The 27,248-nt window shown below is 41.3% G+C and overlaps 1 protein-coding gene across 1 annotated transcript; it reads left to right on the top strand.

The window, feature by feature from the left end:
* Positions 1 to 6,920: 6,920 nt before the first annotated feature.
* On the top strand, positions 6,921 to 27,047 carry LOC311189195 (ovalbumin-related protein X-like; the record flags this gene model as incomplete). The annotated part of the gene is made up of 7 exons (XM_084260799.1): positions 6,921 to 7,088; positions 7,718 to 7,768; positions 9,041 to 9,169; positions 25,342 to 25,459; positions 25,697 to 25,839; positions 26,157 to 26,312; positions 26,646 to 27,047. The coding sequence occupies 7 exons, from the start codon at positions 6,921 to 6,923 to the stop codon at positions 27,045 to 27,047; spliced, it is 1,167 nt and encodes a 388-aa protein (XP_084116925.1).
* Between the last annotated feature and the right edge of the window lie 201 nt (positions 27,048 to 27,248).

Here is a 27,248-nt window from a genome sequence, read left to right on the forward strand (position 1 = left end):
TGACTCTCCTTTTCCTGTTGCTGGCTGGTGGGAAGAAGGTAAACACTGGGAGCATACCACAGATACAAAGGACTTTTCCAAATGCTGAGATATGCAGGAGAGATTACAGGAAATTGCATTACTCAACACAAATTCAATTGCTAAATAAAACAGACTCCTTGTAGTCTGTGGAGCTGTCTCACATGGCTGCAATTTCAGTATGAAATACAGCCTGAAATAGTAACATTACCAGTAGAAGCACAGCTTTCATATCAATTACCCAGAGATAAGAGAATACCAAACACAGGCTGTGGGGGTCTTCTGATGAATGGGGTATGCAAAAAGTAGCCATGTGTGTTTAGCAATGACTGTCGTCCATATTTTGTGTATGTCTGGTTTCTCTGGAACATAAATTTTAGTTGACATGGTGGTGTTGGACAGATGGTTGGACTGGATAATCTTAGCGGTCTTTTCCAAAATTAAAGATTCTATGATTCTATGATAAATGACTTATTGTTGGGGTTTTTTTTACAGTGAAATGAACAGTGTTAGAATGTATTAGCTTGCATAGTCAGACCTATATATTTTCAGATGAAATGTGAAAGAAAAACAATGAATGGTACATATGATAAAGCAAAGTGCTGTAAAATACCCTGAAGAGCACAAGTCTACAATAGGAAAAGGAATTCTGTGTGTGAGTGAAGGAGAAGGTGTGGCTGGAACAAGGATTGTCGTGCGGCTTACTACAGCAGTAGTAGTAATTTATGATCTTTGCATTATTTCATTTTAAACTTGCTCCAGGGATAGCTAGATAATTGTCAATCTGGGAAGAAGATATAGTATAAATAAAAATGTATCCGTTTTCTCTATGAAGTCTTTTTTTCCTAATAACATCTTATTTTATGAAACTTATTTTAAAAAAAGTGAAAACAACCAGCAGCTGGAAAGTAGCCTTCTGCTGCTAGTGCAGTGTAGCAGCTCCTAGCGTGGAGAGGAGTGCTCCTGCAAAATGAAAGATGTTTACTTAAAAATAACCCCTCTAGTCCAGCAGCAAGTGCTTCTCCTGTGGGGAACTGTGCAATGCCAAGCAATAGACTTTGAAGTGCAAAACCAGAGACTCCGAACAGTGCCTGGAACAGACATGATGCTGAAGGGGGATGCCAATACCTCTTCCCAGGGACAGACTTGATGGCAAGTGTTGCTGCACAGCCTGTTAAACCACTCCAGAATCCCTCACAGCCTGCAAATATGTACACTGCCAAAAAGCAAAGCAAAAAACTCTCAAATACTATTTGCATGAGCATCCATGGATAGATAATGCCCATTTGTCCCACACTGGACAGGTCTGTGTCTTTCCACAATCTGAATACTGAGTAATTCTCATGCATATTCACCTTTCCACTGGAATCTGATCTCTCTGATGCTTGCTGTACTTCTCAGTTTTCTTTGATACTCTGCTTTCCTTTGAGGTATCTATGTATAACATCATTGTTGTTGTGTCTTCAAAAGATTTGGGATGCATGGGCATGAAGGGCAGAGGAAGAATTCTGGTCTGTCACTGAAAAAGCTAAAGAGAGCAATTTTGAGTAATGCAGTTTTTCCCATATGAAGACTGATGTTTATTACCTTCAAACTGTAATTGGTAGAAGGTTTTATACCAGGAAGTCCTAGTTCTGACTCCAGTAAAACAGGCACCCAGGCTCTGTAAGGTACCATTCCACACGTCATTTATTTGATCTAATACTATAAAGAAAAGGAAGAAAGGTCCCTTCCAAGGCCGCACGGGCGAGCTACTCAGCGGCTGTGTGCACCAGGAAAGAGCAGCACCGCTTGCCAGAGAGCACCACCAGCATGACGCTGTTGCACAACGTGAGCGTGATCCGGATACCTGAGGAGTGGCAACGGGACAAGCCTCTTCCTTTCTTCTGGCAAGTGTCACTCTTTTACTGCTGCTTTATTGTAACAAATTGAATTATTGCTTGAGCCAACCAGCAATCAAGGGCCATAGAGGACCGGCTTGGCCTCCTTGGGTTGCTGTGCTGACGCAATACACATTGACATACCAGCTACTACGAGCTCTGAAGGGAAAGGACATGTTAGACATTAACTTTGCCACCAGCCTGGCACACTGACTCTCTGAGAGGTTTAATAAGAGGTGCTGGTTGTCTTAAAAGTGCTAGCACTGATACAGTCTGCCTCAGATTCTGCATGCACCACACAAAGCTGATCATCTCCAGCACGGCAAATACCATGACAGAATAAAAAGCACCAGAAATCTTGCAAGCGGGACCTCTTTCCCACATCTCAGGACATATAAGATCACTGAGAGATGCCAGTATAGCTTCTGCTAAGTGCTCTGCAGATGGGCAGGCCGTCCAAAGCATAAGCAAACATTACCCCCAAACAGAGCCCAGTAGTTGCTGAGCAACCATAAGAAATTAATTTTGAAAATCTCAACAGCAAAATGCCGGAAAGAGCAGCTTTTCCTACTGCTTAGTATCTCCTTGATTATGCCAACAGGAGCAAACACTGTGAACTGGTTTAGGCACAAAGGACAGCAGAGTCCTTGCTGACCTCTTTCTTGGGACAAACGTGGATACGGAGCAGATTTTAACTTTATAGTACTATACTCCTAGCTTTTGAATTTCAGAAGAAGCATCTGAAATATAATCTAAATAAGCCAAGTTGCCAAAGAGCACTTGGCAGCTGATGATTGCGTATGGTAGCCCATTCTGATCAAAATTTTCAGCTGCTCACAGGCTGCTTCTGCAACCACTTTTGCACTAACATCTGGTGTAAAAAAACATACAAAACAAACCCAAGGTTGTATAGTGACAGACTACTTTCTGGACTTCTACTGTCCCATCCACAACTACTCACAGAAGCAAACTTCCTCTCTTCCATGAGCTCATTTATTCTGGGTGTATTAAACTATTTTGCATGCCTTGACAAAGTAGTTTTTTTATATTAGGGCAGCTAGAATAATTCAGAAATTGAGCAGTTATCAGATGTTCAACCAGCTTACCTGTGTGAACTGTTGTGGTGATTGTGCAGCTGCAGAGGTATGACAAGTAGAATGCATAAAGAAGGCAAATATATTGACAGGGAGAACATACCCGAAACACCTATGTGCCTTCTTCTAGAGAAGCTGGTGCCACAAAATGCTCGTTGGGAAAGTATTGAAAGAGCTGGCCCTCCGTGTCCTTGAAGTACATGCTCCACAGTTGTCCGCACAGGGCAGATACCTTGAACCAGAGCATACAGAGTAGTGTGGGTGCCTAGAAAACCTCTTCATGGAAGCCCCAAAGTCATATTTGGGCAAATTATGACCTGTATCTGGAACTCTAATGTGAATATATGAAAATGGGAAAATAAGAGAAGACACACTACAGGTCTTTCCATACAAATGCTGTGCCCTCAGGCAGTAACAGTTTGATAGGATAAAGTAAAAGCTACAGCAGCCCAGCTGACAGAGTAAGGACCATTGAACAAGGTGAGAGGAGAGCTGCTTACTGTCTAGATTTTTTCCATCCCTATCACTGCTATCGCATCCTTGGATGAAAAGCTCATTCTGAGTTGGGAAACTGACACCCAATTGACACCCCAATTAGCAGGCTTTGCATGTACATGCCTGTATTTCAGCAAAACTAAATACACTGTTGAGGTAACAATGTGTTTCACTCTTTTTCAGAGGGTGCACCTACTGCTGTATGCTCTGTGACTTAATATGTATAAATTTGGGATTTCTATTATTCACCCCTATGGCCTTTACAGATGCCAGGTTTGTTTCTTTACTGCTCATCAAGTCTATTATTCACTAAAGAGTAATAGCTTTTTACAATTGAATTATATTTGATATTGTGCATTATGATTGTCTAACAGACCATGAATGTTCCTGCAGACAGATTCTGTAGTTTATTCACCTGCCATAGTAAAAAGGTAGGTATGGAAGATCTATGAGAATGGCCTGTGCATGTACCATGGGCCTTGTCGTTATGACCTGAGGAGAATGAAAATTAAAGGTGACCCTCAGCCACTCTTTAAATTCTACTGGCTGGTTAAAATCCTTTTGTGAATATCTGAATACTCTGGGGTCTGACTTACAGTCTAGCAAATATGTAATTCCTGACTGTTCCTCAAATCTCTCCCTCTTCCATGCCCACCCTCAGACCTCTAATTCACCTCAGCACTACTGCTCAGAATGCTTTCATCAAGATGAAGTTTTAGCAAAACATGCTTTCTCTTCAGAGCCCTTCTCCCCTCCTTCATGTGTGCTATAGACCCTATAGTTTGACCCCAGGTAAAAAACTCTGGTCTCACCTAGGTACAGAAATAGATGTGGCCATGCTTTTTACAAGTACAAGCTATAAACCACACCAGTCCTTGGGCGCCAGGAACATACTTCTGCATTTTGAGGAACCAATCCACTTTTCAGTACTATTTTGGCCTTGAAAAATAAACAGAAAGTAGTGGGTTTATTCTTAGATGGAAAAAATCCATTTCAACACACTCTGACTAGAATGACCATCCTGCAGCTGGCTCTGGTTGGAGTTACATTAATTTGGCAGCATCAAAAGGTCACTGTCTGTGAGGAGCTTCCCTCTGTTCCACTGCACAGATGCTTCGGTGAGTTGGGTATGTACCAGACCTTCAGTGGTTAGCCCACTATCCACTTTCCCCTTCAATCTCGGTGGGACTACTGCATTACGGTGCTTGCAGCATTTACAGTGCCTGGCTGGTGACAAGAAGGGAAACACCAAGGCTTTCAGAGACTGATGCACTTTTTTGCACTCCCTGGTAATACAAGACTCGTTCCTCAGCTACATCCATGGATGCTTGCTAATGATAGCCTGTGGTGGGAACTGTTTTGCTCACTCCCAAATCACTGCACCTTATCTAGGTCTTTTTTTTTTCCTGTAATACTTTGGGATCATTAGCTTCACTGTGAGAAAGACCTGATCTGATGTTACAGCTAGGTTTATTGAAAATGTATTATGTTTTGCTGGATACATTCGTAACACTGTTTTTTCCTCAGTGTCTTCCAGTTGTTTTTCATTTGGCTGTAGTTACCTACTATGGCCCAGTCACACTCATGTGCAAATTCAAAAGAACGGCATGAAATGTGGTTTTAGGTTTGAGTTACAGTTGCTTCAGTTCGGACTTTCAAGTTACAGCAGAAGCCTAAAGAATACATTTTTTAAAGCAAGAATTACTTCAATAGGTAAAGGTTGACTTGGGCAGACAGAGTACCAGCCTAACATTGGTCTACTCAGTGCTTCAAAGTGCAATGAATCAAAAGGCCATGACGAAAGGTAAAGACTCAAAATATTGCTCCTTGAAGGCTAACAGTGGGAGTGTCTCAAATCGTACGATATATATCACCAAGAGCTCAGAGAATCTGTTTAGGTTCAGCTGGCAAGCTGGATTATTACGTGCCTCTTTGAAGTTTGTGGGGTAAGTATTTCTCCAAGTAAAATATAATTTTTAATCTGTATTATTTAATATAGGGAAAAAAAAGAGTGATATTATGTCTGAGAACTGTAAGGTAAGTATAAGACAGATATGTAAGAAGACAGCATATGCAGTAATTTAACTTGCCTTATCAGTATATCTTACGCTGTTTGACTGTCAAATACTTTTAGGTGTGCAAAATCTGAGTGTTTGTACACCATAGCTTTTTGTAGAAGTACCTCTTTTTCATTGAAAATCTGGTGTTGAATTAAAGCTGTTAATTTATGATTTTAACAATTATTTTGGGAATAAAGGCATTTCTCTTTTCTCAGTCTTACTCTGGCAAACACCAGTGAGGTACAGTGCAATGATTCAGAGTCTGTGCTTCCAGAATCGTAAGTGCCAGATGCCTCTCAGGTCACATAATCAACCACATCTGCTCCAAACTATGGATATGCTGTTGTTCCTCCAACTTTAACTCTTTTAGAGATACAGCCTTCTTGGTCTTCTTCCTCCAACTTTAACTCTTTTAGATATGCAGCCTTCTTGGTCTCAGATTCAAAAGAGAGAAGGACTGTAGGCTTCAATGAATATCCTTAACATGGCACATTCATTTGCACGTACAGGACTTATACCCAACTGATTGGGTGCAGCTCTATATTGTTTTAAGCTGTGCTACCAAATCCTACATTTATGATATATAGGCTTGTGCTTTATTCTCAAAAAACCTGAAACAAAGCAAAAAAACCCCAACAACAACATCAGCAGTGACCTAAATGTCTGAAATTGGACTACATGAAAGAACACTCCTAAATTCATAGCCCAGCTTCTAAGTAACTGGCTGGATTTACAGAGCAACTTACTCCCAATTTTCCTATAAACTACAGGAAAGCAACCTCCAAGTTTGTGGCTGGTTGTACTAAGCAACAGTAAGAAGTACACTAAGAGTATAGTGAGTTGACTACATTTGATTTAAAGATCCAGAGCACAGTCCAGAGTAGCCGCAGAAGAAACAAAATATGAAGTTTCCATTGTCTCAAACATCATTGAGAGTCCTCTGGATGGCTATAAGGAACCTCATCCATTCAATGTTTTATTTATCATATGGAAGGATGGATGTAATTATCTATTGCCTAAAAGGCAATTTTAGCTCATCAAAAAGCAATACCAGCTCATCATCTTGATGGTTCTAGCCTGGTTTCTGTCCAAAGGTTCTGTTTAGGTGTTGGTTTCTTCTTTTTAATGTCTTGATGATAAACAAGTCTCTTGCTGAAAGAAAACAAACACGAATTCAGAGATAAACAGGTTGGGAGTTACAATATTTCTAATGATCACAGAATTTGTAGGCTTCACATCATTCATTGGTTCAGCATCACAAAGACAGCAATAAACTAGCAGTTTCTGGGCTACTGATGGGATTGTTTGAAACAAGTGCTTCATATCACCACTATGAAATTGCATTTCTGTTTGTAGACCACACTGATTTCATAATGGGCTCCATCAGTGCAGCAAATGCAGAATTTTCTTTTGATGTATTCAAAGAGATGAAAGTCCACCATGCCAATGACAACATCTTCTATTCCCCACTGAGCATCATTGCAGCCTTGGCCATGGTTTATCTGGGAGCAAGAGGTAACACTGAGTATCAGATGGAGAAGGTAAGTTACATGAGTGGTTACAAACTCATTTTGATTCCATTCAACACAGGAACAGATTATCCATTTACATCTTTGGGTACTTTCTGTAGTTGAGGAGAGAAAGCCAGAGTCATGTTTGGCACCGGATTCAAGCCTGCTTAGAAAATGCATGGCATTCCAAACCATAGGGTTTGGATCTGGTGCTGAGGTTTCACTTACCATTGGTTTTCCCCATGAAGGGCAAGAACAGCCTTTGGTTTCCATAAAGAAAGAGCAGCCTTGCTTCAGCTTATATTATCTCACAGACCTGATACCTTCCAGGTGGAAAGGTTAACTTGTAATATACAAAAGATGAAACATTCACAAAAGAGGAGTCACAGTTGTAAATACAATACAGTAAGGTTGTAGATAATTTACAGACTAATACCATTAACTGGGAAAGAAGGGATCTAAGCTAAGGATCATAGTCATAAACTTTCAGTGTGTCACATGCAGTAGAAGAAACTGATTTAAAGCTCACATGAAACTTCTTAGTTGATCTATGTGCTATTCAGACCTGGTTAGTCCAGACCTATAGTTTCAACAAAAACATCAGTAACTCTCAGTGACTTAATGCAATTAATTTATTCTATTGCTACTGTCAATTGCAGGTTCTTCACTTTGACAAGATTGCGGGGCTTGGAGGAACTATTCAGACCAAGGTACAGAAATCTAAGGTACATTTATTTCTCTTTTATGTTTTTCACCTTAGAATAGACTGTTCTGACTGTGCTTCAAGTGGGTTCAACACTTTGCCAAACCTTTGCTAGTAATTTAAGAGATATAAGTTTTAAAAAAGCAGTAGAAGAAGACAGGATGCACTTGTTGCACCAGAACAAGTGACAAGACAGGATAGGATGCTTTGGGCACCAGGCTGCCTTCTTGTGTATATGAGAAACTTCATGCTGTAAGTGCTGCTGGGGGACAGCACTTCAAAGCTACTCAGCATCTGGAACCAGGGTACAGCAGGCAGACCTGCAGCTGAGAGACTCCAAAGTGGGACAGGAAGATGATATGTCAGAAAAGAGATCAGAAGGCTCTAAGGCTGGAAATCAACTGCACTATTCCAAAAGCTATAGGGACTTTCCCAGTTCCCACTGCTACCCCAGGAGCACTGTGAGGGGTTCCAGTACCTGCCACCTGTGTGCTTTCCTCCACGTTAACTGGCTGCCCCTGTAAAGACAACACAAGCTCATGCTCCTTGACCTGTCCCCATCCACTTGGGATCCATAAGCACAAGGTGGGACTTGCAAAGACCAAGAAAACCTTTTTCTCTTTTTTTTCTTCTTTTTTTAGTGAAGAAAAATGAAGGTTATATCAACTAGAGAATTTAGTGGCTGATCTAGAGTTTAGAAAGAGCAGCTTAACACAATTCTCCCTCTCATAAAATGAGGATGCTTTTTTTTTTTACGTGTTGTTAGACTTTGTCACCTGGAACACTATTCTAGGGGCATTAGAGAGTTGATCCATTTCTTCACTCTATTATGAAAAACACTTCCAGACTCCTCTGTCCTCTAGCACTCTCCTCCCATCTGCAGCTTCGGCAGAAAGCTGTCATGAAAGTTCAAATAGAAGCTGGAAATTAGAGGCTCTATAACTATGACAACTTGCCAATTGCAGTCATTGTCACTTGAAGTTTTCTTTTTGTCACCTCACTCCTGAGCTGTCCGGTTTCGGACTCCTCACTGAGGTTTTCTGTTTGTTATCACCTAGAATGAGTGTCCTCATATGCTATGGGCTAATTGTACATCATTCGTTGCTTACGTTGAACTTCCCTCCCAGGGAGCCTTTAGAATTTAAATATGTGTGTAATGTAATGTGCAAATGTCCAAACACCCTGTGTTTTCCCATGTTATTTGTACCTTATAAATAATGATCTTCCTAGTAAAGTAAGCTAACGTGTATAACGTTTTATCTTCTTATCAACAACTCAGTGTGGCAAGTCTGTGAATATCCACATACTGTTTAAAGAACTTCTCTCTGATATCACTGCACCAAAAGCCAACTATTCACTCCACGTTGCCAACAGGCTGTATGCTGAAAAGACAAGTCAGATCCTACCGGTGAGTTGTACATCAGACTAGTATCTTTCTAAACCCTATATAAACCTGTAATCCAGGAGGACTGGCTGGAGAAGGTGATCTGTCAATCGAATGGGGTCCACTGGTGTGGGCTTCCACCGCTTTTCCCTTTGCCACAGCCCTGACAATAGCCTGAATGAAAAGCAATTCCTGGCAAAAAGATGGTCCTTTGAAACAATGAATGGAATAATAAACAAAACTATTCAGTAATGTAATACTGAATTGATCTCCCAAGGTCTTTATTTTGGGAGGTGGCTTGTTGGGATTTTTTAGGAAATGATTTGACTTCAGCACATTTCTTCTTTTGAAAACCTTACCCCAGAAACAACTTTTGAAAGTGTCAAGATCTTTCAATTAACATTTTCAAAACAAAATATGTATATATTCTAAATTAAAGTTTTTTTAAGGGGAAAAAGAAGGAAAAATGTCTTTTTTTCCCCTTAAAAAAACAAAAAAAGGGGGTGAACATGATGATAATAAAACACCCTGAAATGAACCCAAAGCAGGGTTTTTGGATCAGGTTTTCTTAAATAAGATATTTTTGTATATGTGTGTGTATAATTATATAATTATATGTTTCAAATATATACTCTTAACTGGTTGTCCTGGTTCTGGCCAGGCCAGAGTCAGCCTCCCCAAGCAGCCAGCCCAGGTGAGCTGAGTCAGCCCAGGTGAGCTGAGGCAGCCCTGGCTGTTTCCACACCACCAAACATCACTCCCTTGTAAAAGGGGCTGCTCTGGGAGGGGTGTTTCTGGGTGCCTCCAGGCCAGTCTGAGTGTGGCAGGGGTGTTGGGTTGGTCCTTGTGTTGGTGCAGTGCTCAGTATTATCATCAGTTGGTAAGGTACTCCACATTACCACTGGGTGTGAGTGCAGTTTGCCGGGAGCTGTTACTGTTCCTCTTTCATGCTGTTTTTTTGTCAGTAACCTGTCCTTATCCCAACCTGGGCATAAAACAGGCTCTGCCTGCTTCTCCTCAGGGAGGGATAGGTGTGAGGTGCTCAGCCACTGTTTGGGGCTGAACCACCACACTGGTCAAGTAATAAAAAAGTCAGATCTGAATATGTCATGGATCTTAGCAACCTTTTCTGCCCAGTTTTAGCAGATTATTCCAGAAATTAAGTAATGAGAACTGCCTGACCATGGCATCACTATAAAAAATATTTTGTCCATAATTTATTTCATTTCCATATTGTTTTTAAAAAAAATTGCTCCTTGAGTGGCTACAATTGCTGTCTTTACAGATCTACTTAAAGTGTGTGAAGAAACTGTATAGAGTAGGTCTGGAAATGGTCAACTTCAAAACAGCATCAGATCAAGCCAGACAGCAAATTAATTCCTGGGTGGAGAATCAGACAAATGGTAAGGCCAGACAAGATTTTAAAGCATACTCCTTGCACTGAGGTGGGACAAAAACCAAATGTGAAATGTGAGAAAGAAGCATAGTGAGAAACAGATCTATATCACTGCTTCCCTCTCTCCTGTACCTTCTTTCCCATATAATTTTTTTCCAACCACTGGTTAGAAATATTACCAGAGATTTCTACTACTCTTGAACCTCCTTGCAGAACTGTCTGGCCAGGTGCCAATCATTCTGTATTAGATCATCCTCATGAACTTGACTTCTACATGCAGACCTTTGAAGAAGAGGGAGTCAAGTCAAGCAATAGCAGGTCAATTGACCTCAAAAATGAGCGATTACTATTAAACTTGCCACTCTCTGCCCTTATTATTCCTTAAAGGACAGATCCAAGGTATCCTTCAACCAGGCTCTGTTGATCTGAACACTGTGCTGGTCCTTGTGAATGCCATTTACTTCAAAGGGATGTGGAAGACGGCATTTAAAGAAGAACACACTCGGGAATTTCCCTTCAGTGTGACAAAGGTACAGCTTCTGGAACTCAGGCTGTTGACTGGCAGCCCGAAGTCTGGGTGCTAAACACAAAACCTGCTCTGGTCACAGGTCTGGTGATTTAGCTGGGTCCCTCTCTGGGTCAATGCCTATGTTTGCAAGAGCTGTGTCTGACCAGAGCACAGCAGCAGGCAAGAGGGTTACACGGAGACACAGCTCTTTCTCAAGGGCAACAAGCTTGAAGATCAATCCTGTCCCTTTCAAGGGGCTTCTAGACTTGCCTGCCTCAAGAAAAAATGGTTCCCTGGTCATATCATCTCATGTCTCTGTTTCTGCAGGAAGAAAGCAGACCTGTGCAAATGATGTGTCAGAACAGTACCTTCAAAGTGGCAGTGGTGGCTGCAGAGAAAATGAAGATCCTGGAGCTGCCATATGCCAGCGGAGAGCTGAGCATGTTGGTGCTGTTGCCTGATGAGATCTCTGGCCTGGAGCAGGTATGGCCCTGTCAAGGGAAGCGGAAGAGTTAGTGCTTCAGTGGGATTTGACTGCTGTCAGACCTTTTGCAGTCCATTTAAGTGCCAGCTGCTCACACCACAAAATGAAGGTAATAGGAGTATAGTGCTACTGTAGCCCTGCAGAAGAGGATGTATGCATAGGAAGTTTTTCATCGAGAGGTAATTTCAGCTGCTAAAACAGTTAGGCATTCTTTGCAGGAATCACTAATTTATTTTTTAAACAAAATTCTCACTAAATATCATAAATGTTCTGGTTCAAAAAAAATCCTCTGATTATGTCATAATGGATTGAGAAACAAAGGGGTTTATTTTCTTGAATTTGAAATAGTGAAACCCATCAAGCTAAACTAACTGTTTAATAACAGTTAAGACTTCAGAGAGTCTTAAATAGTGATGGAAAGGAAATGCATGGAAGATATTTGGGAATTACACATGAAACAAAGAAAACTCCAAGACTAGGGTGAAATAGCATGAATATCAACAGCAGAAAGAATCCATGAACGTACAAAGACAGATGATGGAACAGCATTGAAAGTAAAAGAAAACATCAAAACTTCTTTAAGTCAGGTTGAGTCAGTTTTTGCAACATTTATGAAATCTAGTCATTTAAAGCAAAAAAATGTGAACAGTGTCCAGTGAGGCAAGAATAAAAATATAATCTACTGAGTCAGCAAAATTAAATGAATCTTTTGTCTGGGATGAAAATGAAGCTAAAGAAGTAAACCAATGAAGGATGCTAATGGCAAATGGGAGAAACAAAACTCAAAACTTGAATTTGCTTCAATCAGATGGATGGGATTATCTTTGTGCAGGACTTCTGAAAGAAGTACCAGAAAAATCAGAATTCCAATGTCAATCATTTAAAGTTACCAAGATGATATCAAATTACCTGTCCATACTCAAGAAAGGGAGAGGTGAAGCAACCTGCATTATATAATCCATTATTCAATTTTCAGCAATTAAAAAAATTATCAGAGAGTTATTAAAAACGTAGAAGAGTGTGTGTTTCTTAGGAACTCTCAACTGTCAGTAAATTTTCCTGGCCTTTCTTTTGCTATCTCTTTCACAAGCTGACTAATTTACTGTCTTGCGAAACAGTTGGGTTGTGTCTCATGAGGCAATATTAGCTGGAAAGAAGGGGATGTATCATAAGGAACTGCTTAATGATGGTGACACAGGCAGTACTGGAGAGGCAAATAATAAACTCCAAGAAAAATGTTGATAGGGTGCACTTCAGGAAGCATTCTGGTTCCGTGGTTTTATTATAGTCTTTATTAAAATAAATGGTAGGAAGAAATTGTATTTGCATCCCAGACATTTTATTTCCTCCATCTCTTTGCAGCTTGAGAACAAAATCAGCTTTGAAAAACTCTTGGAGTGGACAAGTCCTAATGTGATGGAAAAGAAGAGATTGAAAGTGTACCTCCCACGCATGAAGATGGAGGAAAAATACAACCTCACCTCTGTCTTAATGGCCTTGGGTATGACTGACCTGTTCAGCCCTTCGGCCAATCTGTCTGGCATCTCTTCAGTGGAGAGCCTGAAGATATCTGAGGCCTTCCACGAGGCATACATGGAAGTCAATGAAAAGGGCACGGAGATGGCTGGCTCAGCGGGTGTGGTGGGAAGCATCAGATACTCCTCTGAGTTTGAAGAGTTTAAGGCTGACCACCCTTTCCTTTTCTTGATCAAACACAATCCTACCAACAGCATCCTCTTCTTTGGTAGATACTGTTCCCCCTAAAGAGTGGGAGAGCTGGAAATCATGCTTGCATTCCCCTCAGAAACAGACCCCCATTACTGTAGTGTTATAGTACGATCTCTTCTCTTCAGTATTTTCTCCAGGTGGAAAGCTTAATCTAAGAAATGCTCATTTAGGGTTCTTCCATAACAGACATACCTGCAAGTGAGGAAATACCAGCAAGCATGTTTCCTCCTTTCCCTACTCATTGGATTCAGGATTGTTTGATATGAACAAATGACTGAGCCAACAGAGAATAGAGGCACCTACTCACCAGGAAGGGGAAAAGTAATTTTCACTTGAACAGGTTACCGGTATGACTCCAGATTTTTGGGAGTCCATCATATAGAAAGCCATGGACTGTGCTCATCCCATTCCCTGGCAGCATCCTGCTGCCAAATCCATGTTGCGTTCCTGAAAAACAGGCTTTGAGTTCTCCAATCTGACGGAGAAGCTCATGGATAAGATTCTTCTCTGCAGGTTATTTACTGGTGGCTATGTAAGTTTTAAAGTTTTTTATTTAGTTGTTGGGAAATGGTGTACGTGTCTACTATCAACAGAGTTGTCCTTTCACCATGAGTTCCTCACCTAATTCTGTATTTCTTGCAGAGGTTCTCCAAAGTCCTTTCTACTTCAGAGAGCACAAAGAGATGTAACATTGTGTAGATGTAGTTATACCTTCTCACAAATTGTAGATTCAGTGTCCGAAGCATGGGTATCTGGATGATCCAGAACTCAGTGAGAACTACCATGCAAAAGAGAATTCTTGTGTACAATATTGGAAGACACTTCAAATTTGAGAACATGTTGATTTTGGTGAAAAATTCTGCAAGTGGTATGAAAGCATCTGATTTCTCCATAGGAGTTTTGTTAAAAAAAAAACCCCAAACAAACAACAAAACCGCCACACACACACAAAAACCCAAATAACCCACATCTTCAAAATAATACCTGTCTCTGTTGAGCTTACTTTCCAAGTAAATTTCAGTTAGGCCCTTGAAAGTCCTTCAAAACTCATGTGCATTTTTCTTCCATGAATGCAGCTGGGTTCTTTGTTCTGATGACAGTCCAAAGCTACAACTCTTTTTTTTTTTAACAGTACATGAAATTCCTAAGATTCTCTGTCTTTTTCTGCCTGTGTCCATTGCTATCTGAAAATATGGATATATTGGCTGAATATTATTTCCTGTTTTCATTCTAATCATACATTATTGATTTTGATGCATAGAAATTATTGTTTTGTTAATATAATAAAAGAAAATCAGAAATGCTTGTCCTGAGAAGGTTAATTTTCTTGACCACAAACCCTTAAAAATATCACTACATTGGTAACTTGTGAGTAAAATGGGATTTAGAATAAAATCCTATTTTTAGATTGAATAAAGTATGTAGATGTGAAATTTCCTAGGAATTTGTGAAGCACATAAATTCACACATTCGGAGTTTGATTCCTCTCTGCATTACAGAGTACCAAGAAATAACCCAATGGGATACTAATTTATTCTAATGTATTTTCCAATACAATCCCAATGGGTATTAAAGATGCACTGACAATTATTCTGGTAAATATTTCAAATAACTATTCCAGCAGCTCTGCCATTTTAGATGGTGAAATAATCTGAAAATCATGTAATTCAAAAGTTATAAGAAAAAATAAGTAGATCAGCAACTATTAGGCAAAGCATCTCCCCCCTGGGAATCTTGAGAGGAGGAACTCTTTAATACTGGCTATTTCCACATTAGCATGTAGTGTGGTATTATAAAAGCAGCTATGTAGGGGGAAGCAGCTGGTGCTACAGGTCTGATATCCACATTAACTGGATATTCGGATGACACCAAGCTGAGTGGTGTGGTTGACACAACAGAAGGAAAGGAAGCCATCCAGAGGGATCTTGGCAGGCCTGAAAGGTGGGCCCGGGGGAACCTAATGAGGTTTGACACAGCAAAGTGTAAGGTCTTGCATCTGGGCCAAAGGAATCCCAGATATATATACAGACTGGGAGAAGAGCTCCTTGAAAGTAGCCCTGCTGAGAAGGACCTGAGGATTCTGGTGCATGATTAACTTAACATGAGCCAGCAGTGTGCTCTTGCAGCTCGGAAGGCCAGTGGTGTCCTGGGCTCCATCAGAAGAGGGGTGGCCAGCAGGGACAGGGAGGTGATTGTCCCTCTCTACTCTGCCCTTGTGAGGCCCCATCTGGAGTCCTGTGTCCAGATCTGGGGCCCACAATACAAGAAAGATGTAGAACTGTTGGAGAGGGTTCAGAGGAGGGTCATGAAGATGATTAGAGGGCTGGAGCACCTCCCCTACGAAGAGAGGCTGAGGGAGCTGGGCTTGTTCAGCCTGGAGAAGAGAAAGCTGCAGGGGGAACCTCATTGCAGCCTTCCAGTACCTGAAGGGAGCTTATAGGCAGGAGGGGATTCAACTTTTTAAAAGGGTAGACAGTGACAGGACAAGGGGGAATGGATTGAAGCTAAAGGAAGGAATGTTTAGATTAGATATTAGGGGGAAGTTCTTTACAGAGAAGGTGATAAGGTGCTGGCACAGTCTGCCCATAGAGGTGATGGATGCCCCATCCCTGGAGGTGTTCAATGCCAGGTTGGATGGAGCCCTGGGCACCCTTGTGTAGATCCAGGCCTGGATGTTGGTGGCCCTGCCTGTGGTGGGGGAGCTGGAACTCTATGATCCTTGGGGTCCTTTCCAACTCAGACCATTCTGTGATTCTATGACATCTGTGATATAAACTCAGATATTTTTCAGTGGCAAAAATAGCAATTTTACCAAATATGTTTTAGTCTTTATTCTTTAGAAATGAAAGCAGTGACATAAACAGTTCCAAGGAAAGGAAAATTTCCACATCTCAAATTTTATCATAAGCAGTTTATTCATCTTTTGCAGCGCCTGTAGCCAGAAGCAGTTGATCCAGTCTGTTAAATTTAAAAGCCTGTGCACTTAAACAATAAGACTCGAAAAGGTTTACAGTTGCAAACTAGCCTTCCTATGATTATTAAACTGGAAAGTGCTTGAAGTACAAAGATATGCCTCAGTGATCAGTGCAGTTTCCTGAATGACAAAAAAAAAAGGTCAAAATGAAGGAATGGGAAGAAAGCAAAAGAGCCGTGAGGCTTACAAGCAAGTACAAAGCTTCCCCTTTCCAAGAAGGGAAAACAGGAGACAGCAAAAAGTGCAAATTCAACAATATCAGACCAAACCGGCACAGTACCAATGCTGGGACCTGGCCACAGCCACCACAGACCAGGTAGGAGGCACAATATTTAAAGGGCAGTGGAGAATTATTTCCCATGAAAGGGGGTTCAGCCTCTCTGTGCTCTCACCCACCAGGTAAGCACACAGTGGAGAGGTGCAGGTGCTTCAGGAGCACAGCTAGACCCCATGCTCTGCCTGAGCACCTCTGCACTTTCACCTTCATGTTTTTTTCTTTCCCAGGCATGGCTCTGGCTGTCATGCCAATAGACAGCTGAGGATATTTCCTTAAAAAAAAAAAGTCCAAACTTTTAACAGTATTAAAGTGCTCCAAAAGATTTTATTGGAATAAAAGACAAAAAAGAATAAACCTTGAAAACCTCCTTGTTGCTACTAGCATTTTTGTCGTACCCTTCCAAATGCTTCTGGCTTTTTTATTTTCTGAAGAACTGCGACCCCGTTTCTCTGACAGACTCCAGTGCAGCACCAGACAGAAGGCTTGGCAGGTAACACATGGGGAGAAGGACAAACTCTGAAACCTTCTGCACATCTTGCTGCAACTAACACACCTCCAGAAAACACAAAGTGAGGTCCAGGGGCCTTCCAATAGGAAGAGATGTCATCCCTGGTACAACACAGAAACAGTACTCCTCTATGGGACTTGCCAAACACACCCATTCCAAGTGCCTCATCTGCACCACAGCACTTTCTTTGCACGTTAATGTGCGATAATCCTGCTGTCTCCATCTGAAGGACACATTTCTGTCTCACAGTCAACTTGACATCTGCCAGGACACCAATTCTTTTCTGCAAAGCCAACATGATGGGATGGAGCTTTGTGCAGCAACACTTCTCCTTTTCTCCTTTTCTGCAGCAGGTTTTTCCTGCAGGAGACAATCTCAGTAGGCCACTAGAGAAAGGAGGAATGTCTGTGTTGAAACAGACATTAGTTTGTCCTATTTTGTGCAAAAGAAAAGTGCTGTTTCCTGGGACCATGTGCCGAGGTAACTGTCGTGCTGTTAACTTTACCTCACACCGCCTTCCAGTGAGCGGTGCGAGGTAAAATGACAGGCATAGTGACATGAGCAGTGCTAGTCACTGGCTGCCATGAGCAGTCTCCTCTGTGGGAAGGCACCTGCTAACAAAGCTCCCATAGGGCACAGCCAGTAAACTAGTTGTGCCAATGCCAGTGGCCACCTGTCCCGTACCATGTGTATGCTGGGTGTAAGGGCCTGGTTGCCATGCTGCCTCCTTGGGACCCAGCGAGGCAGGACCCTCCGCAGCCACACCCTGGTTATTGGGGCTTGAGGGATGAATAAGGGAATTCAAGTATGCTCTGTTTCCTGATAAAGAGACTGCTGCGCACACTGACCCAGATCTCATGTAGCAGATCCTAGACATTGTGTGCACTGCTAAAAAAATGCAGTAAGTGTGAAAGATTTGTGACCAAAGTCATCATAGAATCCTTCTGAAGATGCCTTCACTAGAGCACGCCACTCTGACAACACTGATGTACACACATCCTTGTTGCAGTGTGTGAATGATCAAGGCAACACTACTGGCAACAACATCTGTGTCTTCCAAATGCCACAGTGCTGCTGCATAAAGGTGCCAGGTGGGCTATGAGCTCCTGTCTGAGCTTGACCAGAGACCTAATTTTCTTTGCACTGGGGAAAATACAGTCCCATGATACAACTGAGAGAGACACCATCATTGATAGCTACAGCACCAAGGTCTGCAATGGCACCTAGCTAAACAATCACTGGCAGTCACTCTCAGCAAGACAAACATGAAACAATGAACATGTTCCTTCCTACTGGCAAAAGAGCAGCAGTGTGGATGAGAACAAAATTTTGAGTTCTGCATGGGTTCTTATGATTGCATGAAGCTTTGGTCTGTGAGCTGACCTGGGCTTTGTATCCTTTTGGAAAGGCTCAAATGTCCAAGAGTCTGTTGGTTTAGGGACAGCTCCACAATGAAATGCCTAACAGAGCAAAGGACAGCAGAGCTTTACTTGACCTCTTTCTTGGGACAAGCATTGTTGAAACAAGGACATGTGGCAGAACACATCCTTTTGTGTTACTGCTGCATTACACAGCTGTGCTGGACAGGACAATCCATTATTTTTATCCCAGGAAGCGTTTCAGGTACAGGAGGTTTGCTTAATTTCACTAGACTCCTTGAGAGATCTAAAGTCACTCAGTAGACTATGCAGTGCCTCTTACACTCTTGCTAATCTGCACTGATGGGTGATCGTGATCAAGATTTTTACTTGTGGAATGATTTTGTTGCTTCTGCAGGTTGCTTTATATTAATTATTCATTTGACCAATAGAAAATAGAAATGCCAACAAACCCAGTAACCTGGTTTGGGCATTAACATGCTTCTGGAGAAGCGTACTGCCCTTTCTCTACTGCAAAACAAAAAATGTGTTTCATTAATGAATTTCTTCAACTCAGAAGTGTTTTGAAAACTGTGCCATTGCTAACAACATTAATGCAGTGAATTGGCTGCTATGAAATCTCTATACTGGCTCACTGGACATCTTTGTAGCTGGTAAGTTACAGCCTGTCTATGATGATCCAAACATGATGTAGGTAGATGGTGCACAAATGCCAAGGTGGTTCGTATACAGTGAGCTGGAGTGCACTGCCAGAGAATTTGATTGTCAAGGAAAAAGATTCAAGGCATACTCAAAAATCAGAAGTGACAGGATAAAATATATTAGCTAATTCTTTGACTTCTGAGCTGTAAAGTATACAACAATGGACCACGGCTGTGAGGGCTAAAGCTTGTTTGAACAGAAACAAAGCAGCCTTAAGCCAGAAAGGCAGAAGGGGCAGCAGCTGCAGGAGCCTGCAGTTTTGGGAGCACCCCAAGTTGTGACATTAAAGGTATTCACTGTGAACAGACACATTCACACATTTCACTTGTCTTTCCACTGTCGTGGTGATACCACTTCCCACCAAACAGGCCTCACAACAGTGGTGACCAATTTAGGTTTGGTCTAACAACTTTCCTCAGAAGCACCATTGCTGGGTAGCGATGCCTGTGGCAGACCACCCTGCCTATTAACCCTGCCATGTAACTTACTGGTCACATCTAAGTGCACCAGTCTGGGCTGAGGTCTTCACTGCTATGATTGTACTAGCATCTACTAGGGACTACTAAGGCCTGTATTAGGGAGGCAGGTATGGGTGATTCAGAGTCTTTCCACTTTGCATAGACATCTGAAGGGGTTAAGGAGTCCACCAGAAGCATAGTTTGTTCTAGACAATTTCAGAGGCATTTTGTCTATTGACTTTGGATTTCTGTTGTAAAATCACATGGCGCTTGGAGAGGTCAAAGTAGTTTCTTTTATTGCCAGTTTGTTCTTTTATTTCAAAGAAATTATGTGAGTGTTTTATGCTTCCTATTGTATATTATGACTGTCCTGCAGACCATGAATGTTTCTTCAGCTGGTTTGTTTACCTGATGTTCCATGAAGTTACTTGTGGAGGATCTGTAAGAATGGTCTCTGTGTGTACTAAAGGCAATTTTGAATCTGGTGCTGTGACCTGTGGAGAAGAGAAAAGAACAACTCCCCCTAAACCACCCTTTAAAATTTTAGCAAGTTCAGATCCTTTTTGTATCGGACTGATGTCAAAATATCCTGATGTCTGAATTTAAAAAGCAACAGAAGCCTTGTCTTTCTTCTCTGGTCAACCTCTTTCCCCAGCACAATTTTCTTCAGCTCTGTACAGATTCTTCTCTATACAGATGCTCTGAATATCGCTTTTGAAATTGATTTGTATTCCCATAATATGCTCACTGATGGTTTTATTCCACTGTTGTGGAAGACTGTGACTATGTCTGAGCTCACTGAGCTAGACAGATTGCTCTAGGATGAAAAGCTGTGCTCTGTGAAATTCTATGTCTGTGGTCTTTTACAATGCAGGCTCTAAGTGGCACTGGGAAATTACATACAGGTTTTACAGAATAATCTATTTCATTATTATTGCGTTTGGCAACTAACATTTGAAGGACGTGCTCTTTCTCAAGTTTCTAGGTAGCAGAAATGTCTGCATTCCTTGGCAAGAGCTAGGGATTCTGGTGGGAAGAAAGACTAGTGATACTGCTGTTCCAGGCAGCAACGGGAGAGAGAAAAGTTGCAGTAAGTAATGTGTGGGCACACCATAGCTAGCATTCCTGCGGATGTTGAGCTAACCAAGTTTTTTTAGTTCACAAAATGGTGACTCAGAGAGGGATCTGGCCTCTCAATACTCATTACAGGGGAATCATGAGGAAATTAACTCAAAGTTCTTGAGAGACATTCTGCAAGACTGAATTTTACATGTCTTTGATTTATTTTCACTAGCTGTGCCACACTATTTATTGCCATAGCCAAATCATAACTTCTGTTCAAGTTCCAGTGAACAGTTTTTATCACTATTTTTGCTTTACCCACTTCAGTATGCTCCTTCCTTTTCTGCCAGGTTTCACATGCTATGATGAATTAATCTTCCATTCTGGAGATTTTAGGGTAAAATCCTTTCATTCAGATATTTTATCTATTTAATTTTATTTTATTTTATTTTTAAAAGAATGGACTTACTCCAAGTAAAAGTGCATGTGTGACATTGAGCTCCATCCATCACTTAATTTGGTAAACACAGAATGGGCAGTGTGGGGCGTGTCACAAAATTACACAAGATATATTTCAAGGAGTTCAGCAAGTCTGCCCCAAGTACAGCTGAGAAGCTGTACTGTTACCTTCACAGGTGAACCTGATAAGGTAAGCATTTATTTCATTATGATTGAAGTTTGAATCTGTAATTTAAAGAAAAATTATCCGTTGCAAAACTTAAAAAAAAGATTGATGTAACCTTATGTTTATGACCCTCAGTATAAGTTGAAGAAAGAAGTGATTAAAGGATGCCTTCTTCAGAAACCTCATCTCACCTTCACATGTTTATTTTTATGGCATTATTTTAGTTCCACATTTTGCCATGCATAAAGTCAAAGTATTTGTATGAACTCGAGCTTTGCTTACTAGCTCTTCCACATTGAAAAGATGGTGATTTATATTTTTTTATGACAGCATTTCTTCTTTCTTCCTCTATCCCTTTCATTTTTCATTTAGAATTAAAAGACAAAAGTGAATTTGTTTAAATTCCAGAGGATGTAACTAAAGCTCATGTGCAGGTTTTATGAAAGAGATTGTCTGAATGAAATTAAGGAATGCAGCATCTTCAGGTGACCCCAGCATATTGCAGCTCTGTGTTAACTTTAGTATCTTTGATAGTTACATTTTCTAAGGAAAAAAAAAAGGCATTTGCTTAAAGCCTAAAGTATAACAGCTAGCAGAACTGGTAAATAATTGAAAAATCTACCATATATCTCCTATATAAGTGGTCCAATTTAGAGAAAGATTGAGCTTCCATTCTAGCAGGGGAACGGGCAGATGCTGTTCAAATTATCCGATATTAAGAGCTGACTGTCACATCAATTCATTGATTCCATCCGTGACTGTGATACATATGGGACAGTATCCCGGGTTTTGTTCTCTAGCAGCCACAGAGAGAAAGAAAAAAAAGTTTTCATTGCTTGAAGATCCCCAAGAACTTGGGGAAATTCCACCCTAACAAAGGCTCTCTTCTTGTGCCAACATATGCGAAGTTGTAAGTGGTACTAAACACTATGCTGCTGCATTAGTCTTTACAGTACTGTATTTTCTACCCTCTGTTGCCTTCCTTACTAAAAAATCCTTCCCTTCAGTGTCAGATGAAATGTCAGTTGCTGAAACAGCAGGCAAAGTTTTACAAGAATGTCAAAAAGGGGTAGAAAACATTGAAATAAACATTGAAATACTGAAGATGTGAAGATCTCTGCAAATTCAACACAAGGCAAAACAAGCACTGTCTTATTAAAAGGTGGATTTTATGGAAAAGGTGATAACAAAAATTAAAACCTACTTTTTAAAAAGCAGTAGCGTATAATTGAGTCAACAATAAGTGGAACATACTAGTTATGGATGCTTCATAAGCTGGATGAATTTGGTAAATCATTTGCAGCTTTCATAGGTGTGCCTTCATTATCCCACTTAATAAAATGAAGGTAATTTTGCTATCATTGGAGACCTCTGATAAAGTAGGTGATATAAAAACCTGGCTTCTGCTTGCACTAGGCTGAAATTAGAGTAAATCTAGCAAAATTTATGCAGTTGCTTCAAACTTGCACATTGTATACTGGCATTAACTATAGTTTGGATCATAGAGGGCTGCTCTGTTAACTGATCTTAAAAGTGGTATTAAAGACTATAGTGAAGAACCTGGTTTGGAGTCTCAAAAAATTGAGGTACTGGTCACGATCCAGCATCGCGAATCCAAAAGCATTCCTGTCACATAAATCCATGCCACTGGAATTTGTTTGCTGACAAACAAAAAGCCTGTGCACCAAGTTCAGGGATTCAAGTGTACTGACTTCCTTGCATTACAATGAATGTATTTCATTGTAAGTCAGATTCTTTCTTTTCACTTCAGACAACACCGATTCCACAATGGGCTCCATCAGCGCAGCGAACGCCGAATTTTGTTTTGATTTATTCAAAGAGCTGAAAGTCCACCATGCCAACGAGAACATCTTCTATTGTCCCCTGAGCATCATTTCAACCCTGGCCATGGTCTATATGGGAGCAAGAGGTAACACTCAGTCTCAGATGGAGAAGGTAAGTTGCTTACATGGGTGTAAAGTGACCTCTGCTTGTTCCTTCTAAGTAATGTCACTGAAATATATTATCCACTGACAAGGTTCTCACCTGTTGTAATGCACAAGAAATAAGCCAAAAGCACAAAATGGAGATCTGGATCAAGAGTTATTTAGAAAAAAATTTACGTAAGATATTTTTAGTATTTTCACTGTAAGGGGCAGTGATTTATGCCTTAGAAAAATAGATCTCAAGGACAACAACAGAATGGATTACTAGGCAGCAATTTTAGGTTTTTTTTTTTCTAAATTTTGACATCTTCCAGATAATGTGATCAGATTGTTTATATATATACATAAAGAAGATAAATCCCAGGAAGTCAGGAAGATGGAATGTTATCATCAGTACACAATATGTAACTCAGTTAATTTCTAGACATTCACTATAAAAAAATATTTAAGTGAAGAGTGGCATTTACAGTTTCTAAGAAGGCCACAGAAGGCATAAACCAGTTGCAAGCTCACTTGTAAATTTTTAGTCCACCTATGTTCTCAGCACATTTTTTTTCCTGAGCTAACAGCTTTACCACAAACATTGTGTGTAAATCTGAAATTCACATAATTTTTGGCCATGCTTGTAATTTCTACCACTGGTATTTTCTCTTCCAGGTTCTTCACTTTGATAATGTTACAGGAGTCGGTGATGTCAGTGACTCCCAGGTAGAGAAATAACTTGATCTCCCTTTGTGTCTTATTTTCTCCTCAGAATGAAACTAGAACAGTTCTGCCTCTCCTGGTAGCTACAGACCCTGTCAAAAACTATGGTGATGTTCTCAAACCAAGTAGACTTGTAGAGGCAGGAAAGGAGGGTGTGACTCTCTTGTTTGTTAAAGAGGAGGGAAAGGCAGCAGGTTGCACATCTTGCACCAGAACAAGTGATGGTGTGGGGCAGGATACTTTGGGCATCAGGGTGCCTTCCTGGGCAAGTGCTGCTGGGGGAAAGCAGATACAGCAGCTGAGAGACTCCAATGCATAGCAGAAAAATGCTGGGTAGGGAAAAGTCCAAAAGCCTCAGTGACAGGAACACAAGTGCACTCTTACAAAAAGCATATTTATGGGGACTTACCTTGAGAGGGACAAGGTGTTTGATTCAATGCACCATCACCAAAACACCTGCTGTCCCAAAGGTGACTCCACTGCAGCCTGGCTCTTAAGTGATAGGGACAGTCCTTTAGGGTTTTATTTCCTAGATCAGAAGAAGCTAATGCCTTGTATCCTCTTATTTTCATGTCATCACCTCAGTGTGGCACTCCTGAACACATCCACAGTTCATTCAAGGATCTTCTCTCAGGCATCACCATGCCAAATGCTACGTACTCTCTCAAGATGGCTGACAGGCTGTATATTGAAAAAACATACCCCATTCTTCCGGTGAGTTGCACTGAGACATGACTTCAGCGAGATTCCCCATAAAGACCCTCTGACCCTACCCCAGAGAAGGACCACCACCAGCAGCCCACCAGCTATTAATGAAGCGGTGGCTGTGAGCCATGAGGAGAAGTAGTTTAGAAGAGTTTGCGCCTTCCTGTGGCTGTCAGGTGGGGGCCAGGCAAAAATATAATGGCAGGAAATATGTCTGTGCTGCAACAGTCACAGGTAGGAATCAAGATTACCACTCATTTGCTAGAAAATGGCTTCTAATGGGAAATGTAACTTTTAAGGGAAATGAAATACATTTTATGACTTGAAGGCATTAGAGCGAAATTGTCAAATTTGGATTTCTTTCAAAGCCAAATATCAAATCTTCCCAGCGAAAGGAAGCTTTGTTTTTGAAGTCTAAGAATGTAAGGACACAGTGTTCAAAATGAAGAGTGGGCACAAAGAGAAAGGAACAAACACTGCCTGCCCTTAAAATTGTTTATTAAATTGAAAGTGTTTTGCTAAAACAAAGAAAATGTTGTAAAATTTTAACTTAGAAGAAAAAAAGTATCTGATCTAAGTATGTGAATTAGTCTTTCTCGACCAGCTTGAAGATTCAGTTACAGGAAGGCAGCTGTGACCAACATGTTTAACACAGGAGTAAAAACTCTTTTAACCATTCTGCTTCACTTAACATTCATACATGTCATCAGAGTGACAACTGCAATCCTTCTGCTTACAGGAGTATTTAAAGTGTGCAAAGAAATTCTACAAAGCAGGACTGGAAGAAGTTGATTTCAAGACAGCCTCAGAAGAAGCAAGGCAGCTCATTAACTCCTGGGTTGAGAAAGAAACAAATGGTAAGGATGAAAAAATGGCTAGCAGATATTTTCCCATACCTACCACAATCTATACCTTTCTTTTCCACTCCTTATAATGTGAAGGAAAAGTGGGTCAAGAGAAAACAGGTTGCTTAGAGCTCTGAAAAAAAAACTCTACAAAGTGGCACCCCCAGCACCCCCATGCCCTTCCTTGCAGGCATTTGAGTGCACCAGGAGGTGTATCTTACCACTCTCTGCCCTGATTCTTCCTTAAAGGACAGATCCAAGGTATCCTTCAACCAGGCTCTGTTGATCTCGATAGTGCGCTGGTCCTTGTGAATGCCATTTACTTCAAAGGGATGTGGAAGACGGCATTTAAAGAACAACACACTCAGGAAGTGCCCTTCAATGTGACAGAGGTAGGTGAGCATGGACACAGCCTCTGACCAGGACAACTGTTGGCTTGCACAGCCCAAAGTCTGGGCACAAAACACCTGCTCTGGTCACAGGTCTGGTGATTTACCTGGGTCCCTCTCTGGGTCAGTGCTTATGTTTGCAAGAGCTGTGGCTGACCAGAGCACAGCAGCAGGCAAGAGGGTTACACGGAGACACAGCTCTTTCTCAAGGGCAACGAGCTTGAAGATCAATCCTGTCCCTTTCAAGGGGCTTGTGGACTTGCCTGCCTCAAGAAAAAATGGCTCCCTGGTCATATCATCTCATGTCTCTGTTTCTGCAGGAAGAAAGCAGACCCGTGCAAATGATGTGCCAGAACAGTACCTTCAAAGTGGCAGTGGTGGCTGCAGAGAAAATGAAGATCCTGGAGCTGCCATACGCCAGCGGAGAGCTGAGCATGTTGGTGCTGTTGCCTGATGAGATCTCTGGCCTGGAGCAGGTATGGCCCTGTCAAGGGAAGCGGAAGAGTTAGCAATTTGGCTGCTGTCAGACCTTTTGCAGTCCATTTACATGCCAGCTGCTCACACCACAGCTGTGCTGCGTGGGCAGGGGAACACAAAAGCCCACCAGGTTCTCAGGCAGGGATTGGACTCTGAGGAGAGCCCTGGACTCTGCCTAACAAAATTAAGGTGAGGGAGTGTAGTGCTACTGTAGCCCTGCAGAACAGGATATTGCTACATGTACCCCATCTCCACTTAACAGTTTAAAAGTGGTATAAACACAACCATTGCACACTTGTCTCAGGTGTTCTATTTCCTCCATCTCTTTCCAGCTTGAGAATAAAATCAGCTTTGAAAAACTCATGGAGTGGACAAGTCCTAATGTGATGGAAAAGAAGAGAGTGAAAGTGTACCTCCCACGCATGAAGATGGAGGAAAAATACAACCTCACCTCTGTCTTAATGGCCTTGGGTATGACTGACCTGTTCAGCCCTTCGGCCAATCTGTCTGGCATCTCTTCAGCAGAGAGCCTGAAGATATCTGAGGCCTTCCACGAGGCATACATGGAAGTCAATGAAGAGGGCACGGAGATGGCTGGCTCAGCGGGTGTGGTGGGAGACGTGAAACACTCCTCTGAGTTTGAAGAGTTTAAGGCTGACCACCCTTTCCTTTTCTTGATCAAACACAATCCTACCAACATCATTCTCTTCTTTGGTAAATACTGCTCCCCCTAAACATCAGGGAATCATGCTTGCATTCCCTCAGAAACAGACCCTCTTTACTGTAGTAGTATTATAGTATGATCTCATCTCTTCAATTTTTTCTTAAAGTGGAACCCCTTCAATATCTAGGGATATGATCTTGAAGAAGTGTGTGACCTTTTAGATCTTTTGGTAGGGGTATTTCTGCTCACACAGTTTGTATTCAGTACTTAT

The sequence above is a fragment of the Gallinula chloropus genome (genome assembly GCF_964237585.1).
Source record: "Gallinula chloropus genome assembly, chromosome: 2".
In the NCBI taxonomy this organism is placed as follows: domain Eukaryota; kingdom Metazoa; phylum Chordata; class Aves; order Gruiformes; family Rallidae; genus Gallinula; species Gallinula chloropus.